General features: G+C 45.4%; 2 protein-coding genes across 3 annotated transcripts in view; both read left to right on the top strand.

Annotated features, from left to right (window-relative positions):
- dennd4c (DENN/MADD domain containing 4C) overlaps nt 1–17,674 on the top strand; it is a 30,830-nt gene extending 13,156 nt beyond the window's left edge. The window contains exons 3-34 of one of the 2 annotated variants that reach the window (XM_070992972.1): nt 1,785–2,037; nt 2,122–2,191; nt 3,257–3,426; nt 3,522–3,763; nt 3,897–3,963; nt 4,074–4,132; nt 5,203–5,347; nt 6,804–6,979; nt 7,163–7,263; nt 7,932–8,156; nt 8,614–8,759; nt 8,963–9,001; nt 9,340–9,470; nt 9,557–9,689; nt 9,832–10,038; nt 10,185–10,313; nt 10,424–10,571; nt 10,673–10,822; nt 11,104–11,223; nt 11,348–11,479; nt 11,664–12,754; nt 12,882–13,080; nt 13,163–13,260; nt 13,369–13,544; nt 13,663–13,821; nt 13,965–14,163; nt 14,273–14,383; nt 14,507–14,644; nt 14,728–14,845; nt 15,317–15,473; nt 15,603–15,667; nt 15,776–17,674. In XM_070992972.1, the coding sequence (XP_070849073.1) occupies nt 1,785–2,037; nt 2,122–2,191; nt 3,257–3,426; nt 3,522–3,763; nt 3,897–3,963; nt 4,074–4,132; nt 5,203–5,347; nt 6,804–6,979; nt 7,163–7,263; nt 7,932–8,156; nt 8,614–8,759; nt 8,963–9,001; nt 9,340–9,470; nt 9,557–9,689; nt 9,832–10,038; nt 10,185–10,313; nt 10,424–10,571; nt 10,673–10,822; nt 11,104–11,223; nt 11,348–11,479; nt 11,664–12,754; nt 12,882–13,080; nt 13,163–13,260; nt 13,369–13,544; nt 13,663–13,821; nt 13,965–14,163; nt 14,273–14,383; nt 14,507–14,644; nt 14,728–14,845; nt 15,317–15,473; nt 15,603–15,667; nt 15,776–15,912 (5,491 nt within the window). In that variant the 3' untranslated portion in view covers nt 15,913–17,674. The remainder of the gene's footprint in view (nt 1–1,784; nt 2,038–2,121; nt 2,192–3,256; nt 3,427–3,521; nt 3,764–3,896; nt 3,964–4,073; nt 4,133–5,202; nt 5,348–6,803; nt 6,980–7,162; nt 7,264–7,931; nt 8,157–8,613; nt 8,760–8,962; nt 9,002–9,339; nt 9,471–9,556; nt 9,690–9,831; nt 10,039–10,184; nt 10,314–10,423; nt 10,572–10,672; nt 10,823–11,103; nt 11,224–11,347; nt 11,480–11,663; nt 12,755–12,881; nt 13,081–13,162; nt 13,261–13,368; nt 13,545–13,662; nt 13,822–13,964; nt 14,164–14,272; nt 14,384–14,506; nt 14,645–14,727; nt 14,846–15,316; nt 15,474–15,602; nt 15,668–15,775) is intronic. The other variant, XM_070992973.1, reaches the window with a different exon arrangement.
- Nucleotides 17,675–18,251: 577 nt separating this feature from the next.
- cdca9 (cell division cycle associated 9) lies at nt 18,252–20,780 on the top strand. The gene is made up of 10 exons (XM_070993632.1): nt 18,252–18,523; nt 18,608–18,739; nt 18,827–18,867; nt 19,002–19,053; nt 19,139–19,206; nt 19,513–19,574; nt 19,654–19,737; nt 19,845–19,926; nt 20,387–20,473; nt 20,604–20,780. Exons 1-10 carry the CDS (start codon nt 18,412–18,414, stop codon nt 20,640–20,642), a joined length of 759 nt encoding a protein of 252 aa, XP_070849733.1. The 5' UTR covers nt 18,252–18,411; the 3' UTR covers nt 20,643–20,780.
- Nucleotides 20,781–20,871: the final 91 nt, after the last annotated feature.

Raw genomic sequence — 20,871 nt, 5'->3', positions numbered from 1 at the left:
TAAATCATTCATCCTTCCTTCTGCTCCGTCTGCTGTCGGTGAAGCCAGCGTTCCCAGCCCGGAGCGCCGCAGCGTCACGACTCACTGTGCCCATTAGGCCTCTGTTTTTGTTGCCTAAATGAGAATTTGCTGGCAACTGTCCTTCTGGCCTCTTTAGGTTTGTCCCGCACTCTTTTCAGAATAAATGAAGTGTTTCAGGACCATTATATCTGTGATGGCTGCCATGTCGCCAACACAAGATTAAAAAATGGGGTCCGTCTTAGTGTTAAGAGGGCAGCAGTCACAGCTCTCGGCCTCCCACATTGCATTGTCCACATGGAAAGGGGAGGACATGGAACATGCTACCATAGAAGCCCTGCAGTCATGCAAAAAAATGCACCACAGTGGGGCAGTTATTGCTTCCCCGTTTGCAGCTTTCAGCTGTGTGATATTCTCACAGCAGGAAGCAGAGACTGGAAATGCACAAAGCATTTCAGCAGCGATTCGCAGGATGACGTTCAGAGTGTTTGTTTGGTGCTATAAAGGATGTGAGAATCTTGATATCCGAGTTTCCTTTGCTGTCTGGGATTTGAGTGAGTCAGCTGGTAAATATGTCTGAATCGCAGCATCCTTTGAAGACGGGCTTCTCGCCGAGGCCTGAGAGGGAAACCAGAGCTCGAGGCAGACAGTCAGTGGTGCTGACCAGTGACCACACGCTGACCCTGCCTGTAAAACATGAGAACCAGGGATTATCCTCACCCTTGAGCCACAGTTCAGCCTCTCGCTTACTGTCTCTCAGGAATGCACTTTTTCCGAAATCAGTCTGAATGTGGACTGATTGTTTATACAGCAGCACCTCAGCACTCATTTTTTGCCACCAGTGTTGTAAATTAAGAGCTTGGAAGACGTGAAGCTGCATATTTCAATAGTTTATACTAACAATGGATCAAATGTCTATTTGTATTTGAAAGAGATCACTCCCAGTGATAAACTCTGCAGTGCCCCGTCAGCTTTATGGAGCATTTCAGCATCTTTCAAGTCATTTGGACGAAGTTAGCGACTAGCCAGTGAACACTGTGACGCATGCAGCAGCAAGGGTTCAATGCATGTGAAAATACATACTGAAGATGGAAATGTAAAGTAGACACAGACAGTAGAAGGAAAGCATATTTCCTTTAAAAATCATTGTGATCTTTTCCCAGAAAAAGTTGCCCTGCTGATAATTGTGCTTTGGAGGATTCTCTTGCTTCAGACTCTTAAGCTCATGATTCAGTCGCTTGTTGTGACACCTTCACCATTTGGGAAAGACACTGCAGCGTAAAATGTAAAACATTTGTCGTTCTGATCAACATCTTTCTTTTGCCCACCACAGATTTCCCCCAGATTTTTCTAGTTTGCATTCTTCTCTCTTTCTCTCTGCCCATTTCAGACTCCAGATTTGCTGGTGGTGCTCGAACTTCTGTTTTTGCAGCGTAAACTGTTGCATCATCACAATGTGGATTGTTTGTCTTCTGGCAGCAAAGCTTGTTTAAGAAATGAAATCCATGCCTGACAGCAAAGCCGATTCCAGGACCGCACTCTCCTCTGACACACATAATTGTCTTTGAGAGCTTTGTAGTATGTGTGGGCATGAGTCGCCGCTCTGCTCTGCGCCGTCTTTTCACACCATTTTGGTTGTTTTTGCACTCAAACCTAAAGACAGCCAGGCAGACGTTATCTCAGCTACATCTATATTTCTCTCCTCCATCCCTTTGTGTCATTCTCAAGTGCCGAGCTAACATTTCGCTGTTTGATGTGTTTCTCAGCGTGCTGTATGAGGGTAAGGAGCGTCTGATCCAGGGCTGCGAGATCATCCAGGCCACGCCGTACGGCCGCTGCGCCAATGTCAACAACAGCTCCGCCACCTCGCAGCGCATCTTCATCACCTTCCGCCGTGCGCCGCCCGTCCAGCCTCAAAACTCCCTTGCAGTGACGGACATCTGCGTCATCATCACCAGCAAGGGCGAGACGCCACCGCATACGTTTTGCAAGGTGGACAAGAACCTCAACTGTGGAATGGTAAGTCTGATGGTGTCCTTTAGCGAACACTTCATCATCAGTTGAAAGAGAAGAAATTTATAATATGTCTTTGTAACCTTTCAGTGGGGCTCCAATGTGTTCCTGTGTTACAAGAAATCAGTATCTGCGTCCAATTCCATCAGTTATAAAGCCGGTGAGTAAGAGTCAGTAGTTTTCTGTGTGTTTTATGTTGCAGAGGTCTGCTGTTACCTTGATTTATTTATAGTGGAGTCATTAGAGTGAAAAGAGTTCATAAAAGCCACACTGAGAAGAAAGGATTCAGGGAAGTAAAATAAGTTAAGCATGTACGTGATTCACAGCGCATCAGATAATGTGTCTGAAGCCAAGAGGCTGTAATAATGGCAGGACAGGAAAAGAAACACAAAAATGATAGAGATAAAAAAAACCTTATGATAAAACGATTAAATGATAAGTAAGAAACATTCTGATGTTCTCAGACATGAAATATTTAGACACGACTATGAGATGAAGTGAGTCTAAAATGTGACTTGCAGCTCCGTTAAACGATGTGACATATTGATAAAATCGGCCTCTTTGACGTCTTTGTCTCAAACAATCAGGCGAGTGACACCCTCAGTGTTTGTCTGCGATCTCGCAGTCGATAGGCGTTTCTTTTTGCAGCCGGCCTTTCTGGACTGTTGTGTGACATTTTCACCGACTGAGTGCTTCCTTAGCAGCTTGGCCTTTGGAACAATTCATTGTGCAACGCTCGTATAATCAGTGTTCATATGAATGTGTGTACACACGCACACGCCCCATGCAGACACGCATGCCGGCTTTATCTTTTTGGTCTGCCTTTTTCCTGTGAGGCGGCTGTTTATTCATCGCAGACAACGGCACTTCCTGCCACGCCCATTGTCTACATGTTTGTGCATGCGCGCACATGCTCACATAACAATGTGCGTGTGTTGTCAGAATGGCATCTCACCCAACAAAAAGACACACTGAGGAACAGGACAGTTATTTCCTGGAGGTGAAACTAGAGTATACTGACTGATGACGACTTTTCATCAGAGTTGAAAAATACCTTTTTCTTAGGGCCTCTTTTGTTTCATCTTTGCAGAGAAAAAGCCAGAATTGTAGCCTGTCTGGAAGTTTGAGTTACCGTTGCGGCAGGTTTAGCTTTGGCATGCACTTTGGTCAACACTCCTTCATTACTGCACCACAACTATCATTTGCTTTTTCCTTTGTTCTCCAGGTCTCATCTTTCGGTACCCAGAGGAGGATTATGAGTCTTTCCCCTTGTCAGAATCCGTCCCTCTGTTTTGTTTGCCCATGGGCGCCAAGATTGAGTGTTGGGCACCAAACACACGCGACCCTCTGCCCGTCTTCTCCACTTTTGTCTTAACCATCTCTTCTGGTGAAAAGGTGAGCTGCAGCAAGTCTTTGCGACATTTCCAGCGAGGTGAAAACTGAGCGAGAGGAGCCAAACATTCGCAAAATTTGTCCATCTCTGGTCGCAGGTGTATGGATCAGCCATCCAGTTCTATGAGCCATACTCGGTGGATCAGCTGAGCGAGAAGCAGAAGATCCAGCTGGGCGTGCTCACCACGGTGGAGAAGAAGATGATCCCCAATCGGCCTGTGAACACCAACAAATGCATCTGCCTGCTGTCTCGCTGGCCCTTCTTTGAGTCCTTCCGCAAGTTCCTGATGTTCCTCTACAAGCTGTCCGTCTCAGGCCCGCACCCACTGCCTATTGAAAAGTGAGAATCTGCTGGCAGATATTTTTATATCATCTGTTTTTCTCTCAGCTCTCAAGGCCCACGCTTCAATAGGTTGAATGTAGTTGCTGTACGTGTTTGATAATGACCACATTTTGTTCGTTTCTCTCAACAGGCACATCTCACACTTCATGCACAATGTGTCATTTCCCTCCCCCCAAAGGCCAAGAATATTAGTCCAGGTGACTTTTTTTTTTAAATTTTCCTCCGTCAGTCAAAATGTACTTTAGCTTGTGCATCATCGTGCTTTTATAGTCCCTTATGTGAACGTTTGAAAATGTTTTCCTTTCAGCTGTCGGCACATGACACCCTGATCCTCTCCCAGCCTGTGTGTACACCCTTACCCCTCAGGTAATCAGGCTTTGCTATGCTAAACAGTCATTTCACTCCAAATGGCATGTGGAGTTACTTTGCTGAAATCCCTCTTCAAACAAGGGGTGGGCATTTTAGCCTATTCTTCATACTTTGACAGTTTTGTTTGTATTTCGAGCTAAACGCAGCTGTCCTTCAGCATTTATTCCATGCTTTGCCGACAATAAATACAGCTGAGCGGGCTGAAAGAAAAAGACCGGCATTGTTCCAGAAAGAAAGCAGAACACGCTCATTCACGGTAGTTCTTTCCAGGTCAAATCCTCACACTGAAAACAGCCTCGGGCATCAAAATCTTTGACACTTTTTCCACTGCTGCGGTGCAGAATTTTGCAATTGATGCAAGAAATTCAAGCAGTGGGTGTTACCTTGAAAACTCTCACACATGGTGTCTGACGGGCCCTTGTTAAAGCTAATACAAGTTGCTAATATTGCTGATATTCCACTTAACGTGACCCACTGCCGTTGCTGCTTTTGCGACTGTGATTTACAAGGCTTGGACAAAATCTCAGACGTACACACATGAAAAGGAAATTCATTTAGGGCCACAGTTGCAAAGCCCTCTAAAAGGTTTTATTAGGTTCTGGAAAAGTCTCGCTGGCAAATAGAGCCAGTGGATCAAGCAGACTTGGCGACAGCTTAATGGACTATTGTCTTAACAACATTACAAGCTGGGGTACATCCTTGGAAATTAATAGAAACTGAATCAGTGCCACAGAGTCTCAACAGAGAGTTTCCATTATCAGCTCAGTGAAGCGAGTATGACTTGCAGAGCTGCTGGGTTGTGTTATATTGCAACATGATAGGGTTATTTTGCTATTTCAGAGATCTCACTGTTGCTATTAAAAATACTGATAGTTAAAACAACTGCTGAAAGTTTAAAATGGCTTGTTTTTTCCTGTTGGGATCTTCATTTTCTACCATTGTTTAGAGTTTTGAATGACAGTCTCTAGTTACAAACCAGGGATATAAACCGTCCACACTCCTTCGCTCCCTTATGTCCATTCCCTGCCCGACGCCTCACTCATCTCTGTGCTTCCCTCCCCTGTCAGTGGGGCAGACTACGGCACTCTGCTGATGAATCTGGGTGCGGAGAACTGCGCCACACTGCTGCACTTTGTCCTGCTGGAGAGCAAGATCCTGCTGCATTCGCTCCGGCCGGCTGTGCTCACCGGAGTGGCCGAGGCTGTGGTGGCTGTGAGTACGCTCAACATATCCAGCAGTGTGACTGGCAAAATGCATGAAATAAAAATCACATTAAAGTCATTATTCTCACCCATTATCTACCTTTTTGGGAGCTACATCAGATCTCAGGAGCTAAAACAGCCAGACCTTCACCTTCCTGACCATATTAGAAATGCATGGCCAGATGTGAAGCCTTGGAAATTAAATTAATAACATCACAGTGCATCTCTAGTGTGCATCAAGTCATCTGAAAGATCAGGCGAAGACCCAGCTGCTTCCTTTAAGTGGCATAGATGCCAGTTTTAGATCGCCTTTTATGTATCATTGCCATTGCATCATTCTTGTTGGGATTAAGCAGCTCTGTGAGGTGGAAAATATAACCAAATCATCTGCATGCATAAAAGCTTTAATTCCGCGTTGACCAAAAACACAGGCTGTTTCACAATCAGCTGGCCAACATTAAAAGAATCACATGCAGCACCTCATCTGAACTGCAGAGTCTGAGAAGCATACTAAATCACAAATATGGAATTCATTTGATGCTAATTTATTATGCGTAACTGATTTGATCAGTTGGCTCGAAAGCTTCGCAAACAGCACATAAACTTGCCTTCCTTACAGTTGACAAAGATAACTGACAGTCAGTTATACAAACAGTAAAATAAGCAGCGAGAAGACGAACAGGTTTTTGAGAAACGTGTTTGAAATGTGACTAGTTGCACCTGCGTTATGCCGTCTAGATTTCTTGCATTTCTTCAAACATTTGATCAGACATCACGATCATGACTCTATGATGCAGATTCTAATTATTTCACCTGCGCAGCTCACAATGCTGTTTTTACATTAATAAAAGGCTTAAATTTGCCACCATAACATTTCCAGCAGTGTCCTATGCGCTGCAGAGCTCCCTTCTATGTGGTGCAGTTTATATGTTTGCATATGACAGCATCTCCAGACAAACCAAGGCAAACAAAAGATGACTGCCACAAAATGCCTCGAAATTCTCTGTAACTTAAACGCAGGCTGAGTCATTCCCCTCCGTGAATGAGTTACTAAAAGCTAGTCTAGTAACATATTCTTCCTCCTTTTGATAAGATTTTAAATGGCATGCAGATAGACCTTCTACCATAGTTTTACTTATAATATTCAAACAAAACATTGCCACTCCTCTTTGTATTTGACCTTTGACTTACTTTTCCACTGTGATTGGTTGCTTGGTTTACAAATTTACCAGCCATGTCTCTTGGGAGACACAGGATGTCACAATCCTCAAAAATCCCTGTTTTATTGTGAAGTGTCACAATAACTGAACTTAGAGTAACCACAAAGAAGGGCATCTTATGCAAGTGAGACTCATTGCATTTGTCCTAATTGCCCAAATTTGCTTCTGGAGTCTGGTGTAGACAGACTCCTCATTATCGCCCACCTGGTTGTAGTAATCATGCTTCTCGCTCTCGTCCCTCCTCAGATGATCTTTCCCTTCCAGTGGCAGTGTCCCTACATCCCCCTGTGCCCGCTGTCTCTAGCTGGCGTCCTCAATGCTCCCTGTCCATTTATAGTGGGTGTGGACTCCCGCTACTTCGACCTTTATGACCCCCCACCAGATGTTGTCTGCGTGGATCTGGACACCAATACTATCTACCTGTAAGCTGTGCTTTGACACCCCCGTCACTGTCTGCTTTGTGCTTTATATTTCCAGCTCCCGTAATGCTGAACAGCTGTGTTACGTGGTGCAATTTTGTTAAACCAAGAGCAAAGAGCAGATTATTTTTGTGCAGCTCTCCTGTTACTTCCAGCTAACTGCATTTGTCGTATTGTGTGTTACAGGTCTGACGAAAAGAGACACAGCAACTGGAAGAACCTCCCAAAGAAGCCCTGCAAGAGTCTCGTGAACTCACTGAGCAACTTGCACCACCAGCTGGCCACTGGTACGAACAGCATCTGACAGCAAAGATTCACCAGATTAGCATGCATTTACAAGGAATGGACGAAGTATCGCAAACAATATGAACTAGATAAATACAACAACACCGCAAACCTAGTCTAAAAAAATGTTTTTATATGCCACAGCCAGCATTATCCTGTATTTGTCAGGTGGCAGGTGCTTATTTCATTCCCTGATGATGTTTGTCAAATAATTAAAATTCAGAGTAAAAAGAAATAATAATAGGTTCAACGGCTGTTTAACAGAATGGTGAAGTTAAAGGACTGGTCAGACCTATTAAAATGCAACATATAAGAATAAAGTAAAGTATGAGAGCCTCATTTTTATACTTGAATGTAAAGCTGTACACCTCCTGTCTTCTTTAAGCTTCAGTCACTAAAAAGAAACAAAAAGCATCAACACTTTCAGTATTTTTCCGTTACCACCATTCAGTTGATGAAAACACTATTGGCTAATCACCAGCCTTTTAGCTACTAGCTGAAATTTTAATTTTGATTTTAGCTATAAAACTACACCAATTGGTGCGACTAATGTTAATCAGTCTTATCTAATCTACTCTTCACTGCATACTGCTGTAGCATCGCCTCATAAACTTGTAATGCCAACTAAAAAGATTTTCTAAATGACCTCTAAATTTGTTGTGTGTTTCAGTTTCAATTCGTCCAATGTCACAGGAAGGCTCAGCAGTGGACATGACCCCCATCGAGGCGGACTTCACCTGGCACAAGAAGAAGACGTCCCTGGAGATGGAAATCCAGGAGGCCTTCCTTCGCTTCATGGCCTCCATCCTGAAGGGCTACCGCTCCTACCTCAAACCCATCACCCAGGCGCCCTCCGAGAAGGCCACGGCCGCAGACTCCCTGTATGACCTGCAAGGTAAACGAGGGGTTGACGGCTTTTCAAATCTCTGGAAACCAGAGGAAAAGTGAGCTGTTTCATAGCAGTGAAAGTCATGCGGATAGGGTGTGAAATGCTGGTCATGGGCAGCTTAAATACTCTTGTAACCTATGCATAACTTACATCCCTAATTTAAATAGCTTTACCCAGTGTTTCATTTTATTGACATTTCTATTTCAAGGCGCATCTCAACTATCACTCAACCTAAGTGTTCAAAATCAATCACGTTCCTCGGCTATAATAAGACATCGCTAATGCTTGTTGCTGGGAAATGGGTTCGCACCTCCATTTACTCTCACTGTTACCGATCGGTTTTAGATACAGCAGCAGATACAAGCAGCTGCACATTAGCCTCCTTGAGGTGAACGCAAGAATGGAAATGTGGATTTTAGCTACAGTGAAGAAGTGAAACCACCATCTCTTGCACTCCTTGCAGGGTTTCTCAAAAGCAGAGACCGCGCCCACCAGAAGTTTTACTCCCAGCTCACCAAGACCCAGATATTCATCCGCTTCATCGAGGAGTGCACCTTCGTCAGCGACAAGGACACTGGCCTGGCCTTTTTTGACGACTGCGTGGAGAAGGTGATTGCCAGCCCAGCGTCAGGCCGCACACGGGTGTTGCACTGTTCTGTTTTTCCCCTTCCACCTGAGGTTCCCTTCCATGATTGAGCCTTTGTTTCATGTTGTTTCGCTGGCAAAATAACGTTGGTCCGCTGGGAAAATAAGGAAGCCAAAATTTCCTCTGATTCATTCTGTTCCCTTTGCTCTCTTTCCTCTTCTTACAGCTTTTTCCCTCTGATAAAATCACCGACAAGGGCACTAAGGTAATCACTTACACTGTAATTGGATTTCCCCGCACCTTCTTTTTTCTGTGTTTGTGACTAACATGAAAAGGTAAATAAATTAACCTTTTTCTCCCTCTGATAAACGTTTTCACCGAGGGGCATGAACACTTCCTGCTTTTCTTCTATCCTTAAATCCTAACCATAATCAGATAAGTGTGTTTTATGGCCTAATTGGAAAAGCACAATAGATCGTAATGTGTTTGCAGTTGTTTACTTTCTGCCGTCAGACAGGAAATGGCCTGCAGAGCGTGCCTTTCGTAAAACTTAAGTCACAGTTGTCAGTATCACTGAAGCCCTGGATGTGATCCTCGATGCAGGTTGAAGGGGAGTCATCTGAGGACACAAGACTGTTGGAGCTGGACGAGTCCCAGAAGAGCGAACACACTGTCTTTGTCATGCCCCCTGAACCTCCAGCTGACGATGGACCTGAACCTGCCCCCAAATACACGTAAGTCTTTTAACTGTAAACTTAATTAAGTAGAAAAAAAGATTCATGTATGTGACCTTGCAACAATTCTGTTTCTCATCCTCCAGCTATAAGAGTTTCCCCAGGCTGCATATGGAGCTGTTTGACCGTCCACGGGAGTTACGGCCGGCCCTTAGCAGCAGAGCAGCGGGGGCCAGTCTTTCCAGCAGCCCTGCACTGCTGGCTAAGAGGACGAAGCAGGTGTGTACACACCCACACAGTCGCACCCATCAGAAGTACCAATATTACCCCGTTAGCTGGAACACACCTTATTCTCCGTCCTCATCAACTTGTATATCATTCATGTTAAATAAATGCTTTTCGTGTCTGCCTAATCCAACAGGAGATCAAGCTAGCGTACAAAATGGCAAAGCGTTTCTACACCAACCCTCCGCTGTGGGCCCGCTGTCTGTTCAGCCACTGCTACAGCCTGTGGTTCATCTGCCTGCCAGCAGCCGTGCGTCTCTCCAAGTCTAAAAGCCGCGCCATGCAACAGGCGTACAACGTCCTCCTGAAGATGAGGACCAGTGAGGTGGAAGTGCTGGACGAGGTACAGTCACTTTATGTATTAAGACAGTTACATTTCTACTAATGTATATTTATATGCTTTTTCTAAAGCTGCTCATGTTTCTGCATCGTGGTTTGATACTCTTATGAATGGATGTCTCTTCTTTTTGTTTGTTCTCTGGCTTTCAGGTGTGTTATAGAGTTGTGATGCAGCTCTGTGGCGTGTGGGGTCTCCCTGTTATGGCTGTGCGAGTCTTGGTTGAGATGAAGAAAGCTGGAGTACTCCCGAACGCCATCACATACGGATACTACAACAAGGTCACTCATAACCTTTTGCATTGCTAAAACATATCTGTGCTGTAGCTCAAACGGCTTAAGGCACTGCACTTCCTAAGCTTGTGCTCATCCTCCAGTGTTTCCCTCTGCAGGCCGTCCTAGAGAGCCCGTGGCCGAGCAGAAACCGGAGTGGCCTCTTTATGTGGACCAAGCTTCGCAATGTGGTGCGTGGAGTGGCTCAGTTCAAGCGCATTGTAGACCGAACATCCTCCAAGAAGGGACCCACACTTAGTACCACAGGTGGGAATGGAAAATTCAGTGTGATCACTTTCACGCTGTTTCCTCTCGTTCTGTCTCCTTGTTTCTCACCTTTTTTTTCTCTCCCATCCCTCTCACTTTAGCTGCGTCAATAGGCGGCTCAGCAGTCACTGACGCTGACCGTTTGAGTCACGGAAGTGCTGACAGCTCAAGTGAGGTCAACGGCGAGGAGCACAATCTATTTGCCCACAGCCACAGCATGGAAGACACAACAGACAACCACTGTAGTACAGGTAATGCTTCCCTGAAGTTAATGAGTATGCAGGTCTCAAATGCTGAGATCTGGAGATGCTGCGACACCAGTGGCTAGAAATTAACTGCAGTCTTACACAGCATCCCCATATCTTTGAAATGAAGTGGATGTGTATAATGCATCTAAAAGTACAACTTGACAAAACTACGAAAGAAAGAAAAATAAAGCAAATGCGATTTCCTTCACTCATAACCTCACTGAAAAAAATATAGAAAAGAAGATGTATGTGCAGCGTGGTTTATGTGATTTTGTGATCCACAGGGAGGCAGTCTGATCAAGGCTACGGCTCCAAGGATGAGTTACACCAGGAGCTGGTAGAGCCCTCACAAGCAGCTGTCCTTTCCACTGAAGAGAGAAACACTTCCAAAACACAGCATAATGGTAAGGAAAGCCTCCACTCTATATGTGGCATTGAGGAAACGGTCACATTTGATCTTCTGCATTTACAAGCATTTCCTCCTTGCACACTAACGTTGATCTATTGATTGTGTATTTCTCTAACCAGGAGGTGACATTGCCAGCTCGGTGGACAGTGCCGTAGCAGTAGCAGAGCCTCCCAGTCCTGTTGATGTCCCCGTGCCTGTACCCAGTATTGTGAAACTGTCCACAGGGAGCTTTGATGGTGGCAGGGAAACAGGTGAGAAGAAAGATGAGGCCTATAGTTTTAAATAAGAAATGACTTTGAATGGTGCCATCAGAATTTGGGATACCAGTTTTGATACCTCTATGACTTCATGATGGATACATGCTTTTCTTTTCCATTTAAATGGATGTTTAATTGCTGCAAATGGACTCTGAATTTATCTGTGCGCATTCTGCAGGCAAAGGGAAGCTGTTCAGGAGACACAGCAAGACAGATAATGTGTCTCTGCCTGATGACGATGCGTCGCTGGCATCAGGGGCTGTAGCTAACCGGCCTCAACAGCAGCGGCAGAAATCCTTTTCTGAACGCAGCTGCAGCTTCAGCGCCGAAACCCGCGCTGGAATGCTGCTGGAGCAAGGCGTGGACCACATGGCCAGTCAGATGGGTGCCGATGCTCGTATCCTGGCTGCAGCACTCTGTGCAGGCCAAAGTCCACCTCCTAGTAGTGTATCCAAAACACTTTTTAAAGACCTGGAGGAAGAGCCTGAAGATGACCAAGGCTTGACACTGGGGAAGCTGCCAGAAGAAGAGGGGCCAGGAGAACCAGAAGAAGAGAAGGGAGATGATATAAAGGTAGAGGGGACTGAGATAAAAGTGGAGAAACGAGAGAGGAAGCACACTGAAACACATGAGGAGGACCCTGGGCTGCGAGGAGTGCCCCTGGAGAGGGCAGACGTGGAGGCGGGTGCTGACCCACTTTCCATCCTGGTGTCTGAGACTGAAGAATCGGCCTCTGTCACTAGCCAGGAGCCGCCGCGCGCCATGCCTGCTGTGGTGTCCCGCAACCTGGCCGAGGAGATCGAAATGTACATGAGCCTGAGGAGCCCCCTGGGTGTGAAGTCCTCCAGCATGGAGCTCCAGCAGGCCCAGGTAGACTCCGCTGACGCCCCACAGCCCAAACCATCACTGGAACGCAGGTCCAGCCTCCCTGTGCCTCCCGTCAAAACTCCGACTGGCTCCCCAGGTGACACACCCAAACGCAGCCCCACCACTGTCACTCGCTCCAAGACTTTTGCAGTGAAGATGAAGACCCCCGCCAGCACTGCGGGAAGCCCGGGTCCTAGATCAGCCTCACTGACGGCACTGGTCAAGTCCTCCCAGGGAGGGTCGCTGGGCTCGGTCATCAACTCCATTTCAGGCATCAAAATGGACACCCTTTTGTCAGGACCTAAAATTGATGTGCTGAAGTCGGGCATGAAACAGGCGGCAAATGTGGCCAGCAAAGTGTGGGGGGCAGTTGCTTCTGCTTACTCCTACTCAGATGACGAGGTGAGTATCACAACAGGACGACAACATTCTGCTTATGTTATTAGCTTTGTAAGCTAATCAGTTCTCTTCAGAAATCTCATCAAGTGCTGCTAATTTGGAGCATTTTACCCGTAACTTTACTCTCCAGGATGAACAAGCTCAGGGTGGTGGTGGCGGCGGCTTCCCGTCACATCTGGATGAGCAGATGCTGGCTGCACATGAAGTAGATGAGAGTCCTGAGAGAGGAGCCATCCCGGGGTTGGTGGCCAACGGTCTCAACCAGAGCTGCACCAGCCTGGGCAGCAGCAGTGGCAGCAGTGACACAGGCAGGGGAACCCACCAGACACGTAAGCACACACTCTTGGAAGGGCTTAAAGAGGTTAGTTGGCCTGTGAAGTTAGTTTTCAAAGTTCATTTTTGTGTCTGCAGATCCAACTCCAGGACGAGTGGGCAGGGGTCCAGACTCTGAGCAGGGCTCCTCACTTCACGCTTCCTCTTCGAGCATTTACCAGAATTGTGCACTGGAGGTCAGACATACTGTTCACACACAAACACCCCCTTTGCTGCTGCTGCTGCTGCTCTTTTACTGCCAACATGCACATTGGAGTGTTTCTTAACAGGTTTCCTCCTGCCAGGTGCTGATGTCCAGCTGCTCCCAGTGCCGCTCTTGCGAAGCACTGGTGTATGATGAGGAGATAATGGCGGGCTGGACAGCCGATGACTCCAACCTGAATACCACCTGTCCTTTCTGTCGCACAGCCTTTCTTCCCTTATTGCACGTGGAGTTTCACGACTTGCGCACAATGACCGGGTAAGAGTGTGCTGTCTGAGAATTAAGCGTGTTTATTATTATTATTATTATTATTATTATTATTATTATTATTATTATTATTATTATTATTAACAATTCTCTTATTTTTCCCTTTCAGGTTCTACATGAATCCCAGTGCCTCAGGAGACAGTATCCACAGCACCAGTGCCCAGCCCACAGCCAGCAGCTCAGCCGACATTAAGACACCAGACCTGATCTCTTTCCCCGAAGAGGAACCAAGGGAGACTCCAGATGATCGGCCTGGAACACTCAAGAGGTATACATGAAACGACTTCAGGGACCTCAAGCACCACAAGTTACAGTTTGAGATGTGAAATCAGTGTCCAAGAAGCTAAATTCTTGCCCATTTTCTTGTAGCGCCACCTTATCTTGAGTCCTCTTTGCCTCTTTTGTTTCCAGTCTGATTCCTGAGCCGGTGCAGTCGGACCCCCTGGGTCTCCTGGAGCACCAGGCAGCAGGGAAGCAGCAGAGATGCAGTGGGACGTCACTGACGCGCAGCAACAGTGTCGGTGGCCCGCTGCAGAGCCTGGACTACTCCCAGAGACCTGGACATGGTGTCTCCACCACTAGTCTGCCCAGCAGCCTGCAGGAGGTGTCGGTCAGTGCTCCGTACAGTCACAAACTACACCCCATTGTGCGTAAATGCAGCAGAAACCACTGTAGCTGCAGTGAAATGAAAATGGTTGGCGTTTACATGTGTTTGTCAGGATGGCATGGGGACCAAACGGCCAAACCCCAAGCCTGTGTCCGTACCGTACCTCAGCCCCTTGGTGCTGCGCAAGGAGTTGGAGACCCTGTTGGAGAACGAGGGAGATCAGGTAAAGTACTCACATAATCTCTCAGTCTACAGCAAATGTCTGCTACACAGCTAATATACGTCACACAAGATCGTGAGAGGTTTGCCCTTTGGGAAGTCCAACTTCTCTGTCATGTCCTACCAGGTGATCTACACCCACAAGTTCCTCAATCAGCACCCCATCATCTTCTGGAACCTGGTGTGGTATTTCCGTCGCCTGGACCTTCCCACTCACCTGCCTGGTCTCATCCTTACCTCTGAACACTGCAACAAAGGAGTACAGGTTTGAGGCTGAACATGTCACATGTCACTATTCTGTCTCTTTTATTATGGCGTTCCTTCACCTTTCCCTGTTTGTCTTGGCAGCTGCCCCTGACGTCACTGTCCCAGGACAGTAAGCAGGTATACGTCCAGCTCCTGTGGGACAACATCAACCTGCACCAGGACCACGGAGATGCCCTCTACCTGCTCTGGAGGACTTTCTGTGAGTGTGCACACCGACACACATCAGGCAGTAGTTGTCCCCCCCCTCGTATTAGTCATTATTCTACTGGCTGACATCCCAAAAAAATGTTATAGAAATAATACTCACTTGACACCGCTATGTTTTATGAGATTTTCTGATGGCTTAATGCTGTTTGTAGAAAACTAGCTCTCCCACTAGGGGGAGACAATGTCAAGACTTTTCAAATCCTTTAACAAATATTGATCAAGGGTAAACACATTTTAACTTGGTTGGCATTGTTTGAAAAGTCAGATCTATATCAGCTTTTTATTTATCTATCTAGTCTTTGCTGTTTTGCACATGTATTTGTTGCATATTTAACTAATAGTGTCAAGGAAATTTCATCACTTTACCTCCTTGGATTGATAGCCAGAAGGTGTCACACTTGGGGGTCCTTCCTAAAACGGATAGAATTTAAGTTTTTCTGATGGCAAGTGCCTTGTTTTCTAGTGGAGAAGAAGGGGACGTTGGCTCCAACAGACCACCAGGAGGTTCGTACCCTCCTCAACACGATTGTTCGTAACATCCAGACCAACGACGTCTACGGGCCAATCAACCTGCTGATCCGAGAGATCAAACGGCGACCAGAGGGTGTCAAACGGCAGAGGTTAGTCTTTGCCCCCTTCCTCAGACTTTTTGCTTCTTTTTATTGGATCAGGGTTTTGCTGCAAAGCATTTGTACAATTCTATTCTTGTACTGAGAATGAAAACACCTCTTCTGTGTCCCGTCTCTCAGGAGTATCTACAGAGAAATCTTGTTCCTCTCACTGGTGGCCTTGGGGAGGGAGAACATCGACGTTGGTGAGTAAATGGGTCAAAGTGAAGTGAAGAGATAAATATATTTCGCCTGAGCCTGAAGGCTGCTGTTACATCATGTCATTTTGATGACCCCTTTCTGTCTGTCCGCAGAGGCCTTCGACAGGGAGTACCGCCTGGCTTACGACCAACTGAGCGCCGAGCAGCTCAAATCTTTGCACCGCATTGATCGACCGCCCAGCCCCAGCATCCAGTGGTGCCTTAAACGCTTTGGGGCCCCCTTCATCTGACCACCAAGACCTGCAGCAAAAATAAAAAATCCAACTGGCCAAGTGCAACGGGAAGAGGGACGGATAGGCGGCGGGCCGGGGTGTGAGGAAAAAAAAAAAAAGATTTCTGTATTCAAACACCTCCAGTTGCTCAAACATGGTACTACTTTTTCTCCTTGTCTTGGAGGATGCCTATTGTTGGCTTTTTTTCACAACCTATTCATGGGCTTTGCAAGCAGCTACTTACAGGTGGGACTGTTTCTGTAAATTGCTTGGAAAGCTACAGTGAATCCTTTGGGACTTGTGTGTTTCTTCACAGATGGTGTATAGAATGATGAATCACTGTACAGAATGTATTGACTGCCCCTATGGTGTAGACATATCTGTGTTTGTGTGTATGTGTATGTGTGTGTGTGTGTGTGTGTAATCATGCAGTCCGTTCCCTGTCTCACAGCCTTTTGCCCAGTTGGCTTCAATCTGTCCTAACTATCTGCAGATTAGATCAGTTTGAGTTGTTTGAGACTGTGAAAAAAAGCAGTAACTCGAGTCCACCTGTCTTTTTGTACTTGCTTTGGGGGGTCTTTTTGGGGGTGTTTTTTTTTTGGAGGCAACAAGTCTCGACGCCTTGACTGTTTGTGTGACCCAAGTCTTAATGAATATTCAAGTTCGTTTCATTGTACAGGCTCAAAGTGAGGCTCTCTGTGTAAATATGTGTTGGAAGCACACGTCAGTGGGAGAGGACAGAGGACAATCACTAACTACCAATCACTAAAATTGACTCTGCAACATTCCAGATGCCCGGCAATCGAAACAGGTCTTAAAGAAGTATCACTGATCTCTGCAGCAACACTTGTGATTAACACCAACCCCATTAGATGGCGAGATCATAACAAAATACATCAGTCTGACGTGAACAGACATGCCACACTACTGATTGCTACACAGTAAAACAAGACACGTGTTCTCATGCAGGGAAAGACGGCTCGGTGCGGCGCCTCAGTGACCAACTTGTGTTTTTAATATCTGCGTTTTTTTAACAGTAGCATACTGTGTTCAGCTAATATGCCTTATTGCAAAGTTAAATGAGAACTGTAACTTACATGTACTGGGGCTATTCCTTACTCTAGCAATTTTTTTTAAATTGGGTATACTCTTTGCAGACAAGGTTACTTTTATGGTTTACACACAGTAGCTTTGGATATGTGTAGCAATTAGAGCTTTATACTGCAAAGGGCTTCTTCAGTACTGCTGATACTGTGTTCATTTTCCAACATGACATTCCACTAAATGCTGAAACAGACAGAATAAAAGCACAGTGCTGTGATGAATGCGTAGATGGTCTTATTGTAGACTTGAGAGAGTGACTTGTACAGAAACAATAACATTGTGAAATGTTGAATTTGCACTGCGTATAGCTTGAACCCTGACCTTAACCCAGGGCGAGGATGAGATGAGACCACCTCAAAATATTAGCAACATACAGTAGTTTTTCTCTGAGAAAAAAAAAAAAAGAAATTCTCAATTATTTATTTTTGTATTGTTGAAATTTGGATTGCAGACAGCATAGTAACTTAGCATTTTTACGACTAACAATCCCCCTCGTTCCCTTTTAATCTGTCTTTTTCCACCCTGTACTGACTTTGTAAATTTGACCTTCTTATGGCAGAGGATGTACAGAAGAGACTGTTCTTTAACAATAGATTAAGTGATCTTTACCGTCCTGTGGAAAGGAACTGAATGTCTACACTTAAGTGCGCTGCAATAAACCAGTTTGTGAACTGATTGCAAGTGAAATGTGTCCATTTTTTTGTCTCCCTCCCCTCCCATCAATGAGAGTTTGTATTTGGTGATGGGTGTGAAAAGCTGCACAATCATGTTATTTTACATCATTCTATTGTCTCCTGTCTGGAGGCTGGTGTCTGTTTTGTTTGTAAGTAGTCTTTGATGTCTTTCTGCACTGTAGTCTCATCCTAACAGTGGACACGTGATGGAAAAAAACTACCCCACCTGCTGGCCCAGATGAACGCATTTTAACCATGCCGGAAGTGGTCGTGCCCGACCACTTGAAAGAAAAAAAAAGGCAGGCAGAAAGGAAGCTTGGGTGGTTGTAAAATATTTTTATACCATAGAAAAATCTAACTTTTTTATTTTTTTAAGGAGTAATCATGTACTTTTACAATTTGCTTTTTGTATTCTCACACTCACATATTTCCTCTTTAATATACGGAACCCCTCTAGGGTCAATTTATTTTAAATTAATTTGTTTATTTAGTGTTACCTCACGGTCCTTTTTGCGAGAGAGCGCACAACTTATTGCAAAGAAACGCAAAAGTAAATAAAACAAATCTCGCCCTGACCCTAGAGGGGCTCCGTAGGAAACAGACCTCTCAGATAAACTGACGAGTGTCTTTCCGGCGCATGGATACCTTAATCAAATGTTATTCGGTCGCAGGTGTGTGTTGATGGGGCCGCAGAGCTGCTTTCCACCTGGACTGAACCTCCAGAGCGCTGGACAGCAAGATGCCGGTTAAGCGGAGGAGAAACGCCGGAGCTGCCCAGAATAAAGAGCAGCTGAGCCGGGAGATGCGACAGAGCAGACTGGCTCTCTTCATTCAGCAGTTTGAGAAAGAAGGTTTGAAAGTAGCTGAGGGTCAAAATCTCGGGTTGTAGGTCCTCTTTTGTCCTAAAAACGACGAAAATCCCCTCTTTTCTTTAGCACAAGAGCGTATGAACGAGCTCGAGGCCAAAATGGAGAACATGTTGGCAACTATAGACAAAGTCTTCAAAGTGGAACTGATGAAGATGCCTCCATCTCTCCAAAGCACACTCATAGGGCATTTAATAAACGGTGAGCCCCCTCTCATTTGTAAATTAAGAACTTTACTCGTTTGTTTTTCTGGGACCCGCTCACATATCACCTGTCGTCTGTGTTTAGAGGAGGAAAGCTCAGCAAGTGAGGTGTCAATCGCCATGAAGGTGAGTTGAGTTAGTTGTCGCCGCCGTCTAAAGATGTGTGTGTGTGTGTGTGTGTGTGTGTGTGTGTGTGTGGGGGGGGTGGGGGGGTGGGGGGGGGGGGTCTTATAACAGGCATAATTCTAACTTTTTTGTAGAATGAGTCGCTTGAGATGCGCCAGCCCCTGAGGAGGGTACGCAGTAAAAGAGGTGAGGAGACTTTGTCAAATCAAGACGCTACCAGCAGGTTCAAGTCACGCCTGAAAGGTCATTTTCTGTGCTTTTATTTTGAAAGTGAAGTCAACTGATTGTACGCCGGGTCAGGCCACCCCACCCCAGACATGCCCCTCCAAGACCGCAAAGGTAAGCAGCTGATGTTGATACACATGAAGGGGATAACTGCTTTTCACAGGGATCATAAACAGTTAAAAATAATATAAAATAAAGCTTGCAAGTCTGATTTAATATTAAAGATCAGTACAACCCAGATCCCCTTTGAGAGAGGGGGGGAGTGGGGGAAGGTTTAGCAACAGGACAGACATGAATTAGGTGTCATGTAAACAGAAGTAGTGTATGTAGAGTTTCAGTGTGGAGAAATAATGACAATACTGTATATTATTAGATGATATGTACATGTACCAAATGTGAACAATTATCCTCCTTTTTTAGGGAGGAAAGGGGACAAAAAGGACCAGAACATTAGTTGGTAGTAACAGCACTGGAAATATCAGGTAAGACTGGGAGTTAAAGTATTCATGTCTGTTTACCGAGTATGTATGGAGACCCTGACATTGCACTCATTTTCTACAGGGGCTCCTCTGTCACCTCCAAAAGGATCCAGAGCCGCTCGGTAAAACCCAGCGACCACACTGGACCGAGCAAACCCAAACTCAGGTCTGTCTGTAGTCTGGATTCAAGTAAATAAATTTAAATAAATAAATTTTAAATTTTTACCTGCTGTAAAAGAACTGAACTGACATGTGAATATTGTGCTGAATCAGGTCTGTCGTCTCTACCGGGAACCTGCACTGTTCAATGGCGGGCTCCGCTGCACACGTCACTGTGACCACAGCACAGGGACAGGTACTTATGGTCTTTGTCCTCCTTACCTGGTGCCTTTCGAAAGAAGACAGTCCTCACTGCCAAAAGTCATTAAGTTAAAGACTTCAAGTTTTTGAGCAAGATTAATGCATCATTTCTGTTTAGTACAATTTTAGAGGGACAAAAAGGAAAGGAGTTTGGGCACCCAAAGAGATATGAGGTTTTGCGATGACCCTCACAGTCCTCCGACCTAAACATCTGTGGGTAGAAATCAAAAGAGCTGCGCAAGGTGGCCCAAGGATCTCACAGATCTCGAAGCCTTTTGCAGGAAGAATGGGCAAAAAAATCCCCCAAACAAGAATCTGAAGACTCCTCACTGGCTACAGAAAGCTGTGTTGAAGAAAATGTGTCATCTTTAACTTAATGCTGTTTGGAAGTCAGCCATCCTTTACTCTCTGAACTGTTCGCACTAACAGCCACCATTTGTGTTCTTCCTCCCCAGACGGTCAGCTTCTCCGAGGAGAACAAGGATCAGATTGACTTTGACTTGCTGGACGATGTGGCGTGGTACCAGGTGCAAACGCTCACGGTAATACAAAGTTCGTTTCTTCTCATGTGACTTATGAATGTGGCTGTCACTTTCAGAACAAAGGACAGAAAGCCTTTTGAACATACCTTTGTACCAACCATTAATCTTTATGTGCAAACTGGATTTTCAGAGCCTGATGGAGTGTGTGTCGAGGCACTGCCAGCGATGAGTAAAGATCCACTGTGAGCAGGAGTTTTAAACATTTTTACATCAGGACATTTTTTTAGTTGAATGCTTTTGAGATGTGTTAGTTGTGCTTTGGTTGTCGTACAGACAAATGTATAATAAAGCTTATTTGTATCATCCTACATGATTGTCAGTGTTATTGCAGTCTAGTCTGTAAAAAGAAAAAAATTACATGCACATCACAGTGACTCAAAATAGTTGAAGTAGTGAAG

Source organism: Chaetodon trifascialis, chromosome 23 (assembly GCF_039877785.1).
Source record: "Chaetodon trifascialis isolate fChaTrf1 chromosome 23, fChaTrf1.hap1, whole genome shotgun sequence".
NCBI lineage: Eukaryota > Metazoa > Chordata > Actinopteri > Chaetodontiformes > Chaetodontidae > Chaetodon > Chaetodon trifascialis.
The sequence above is the reverse complement of the archived record's forward strand: the minus strand, read 5'-3'. Positions and strand labels throughout refer to the sequence as shown.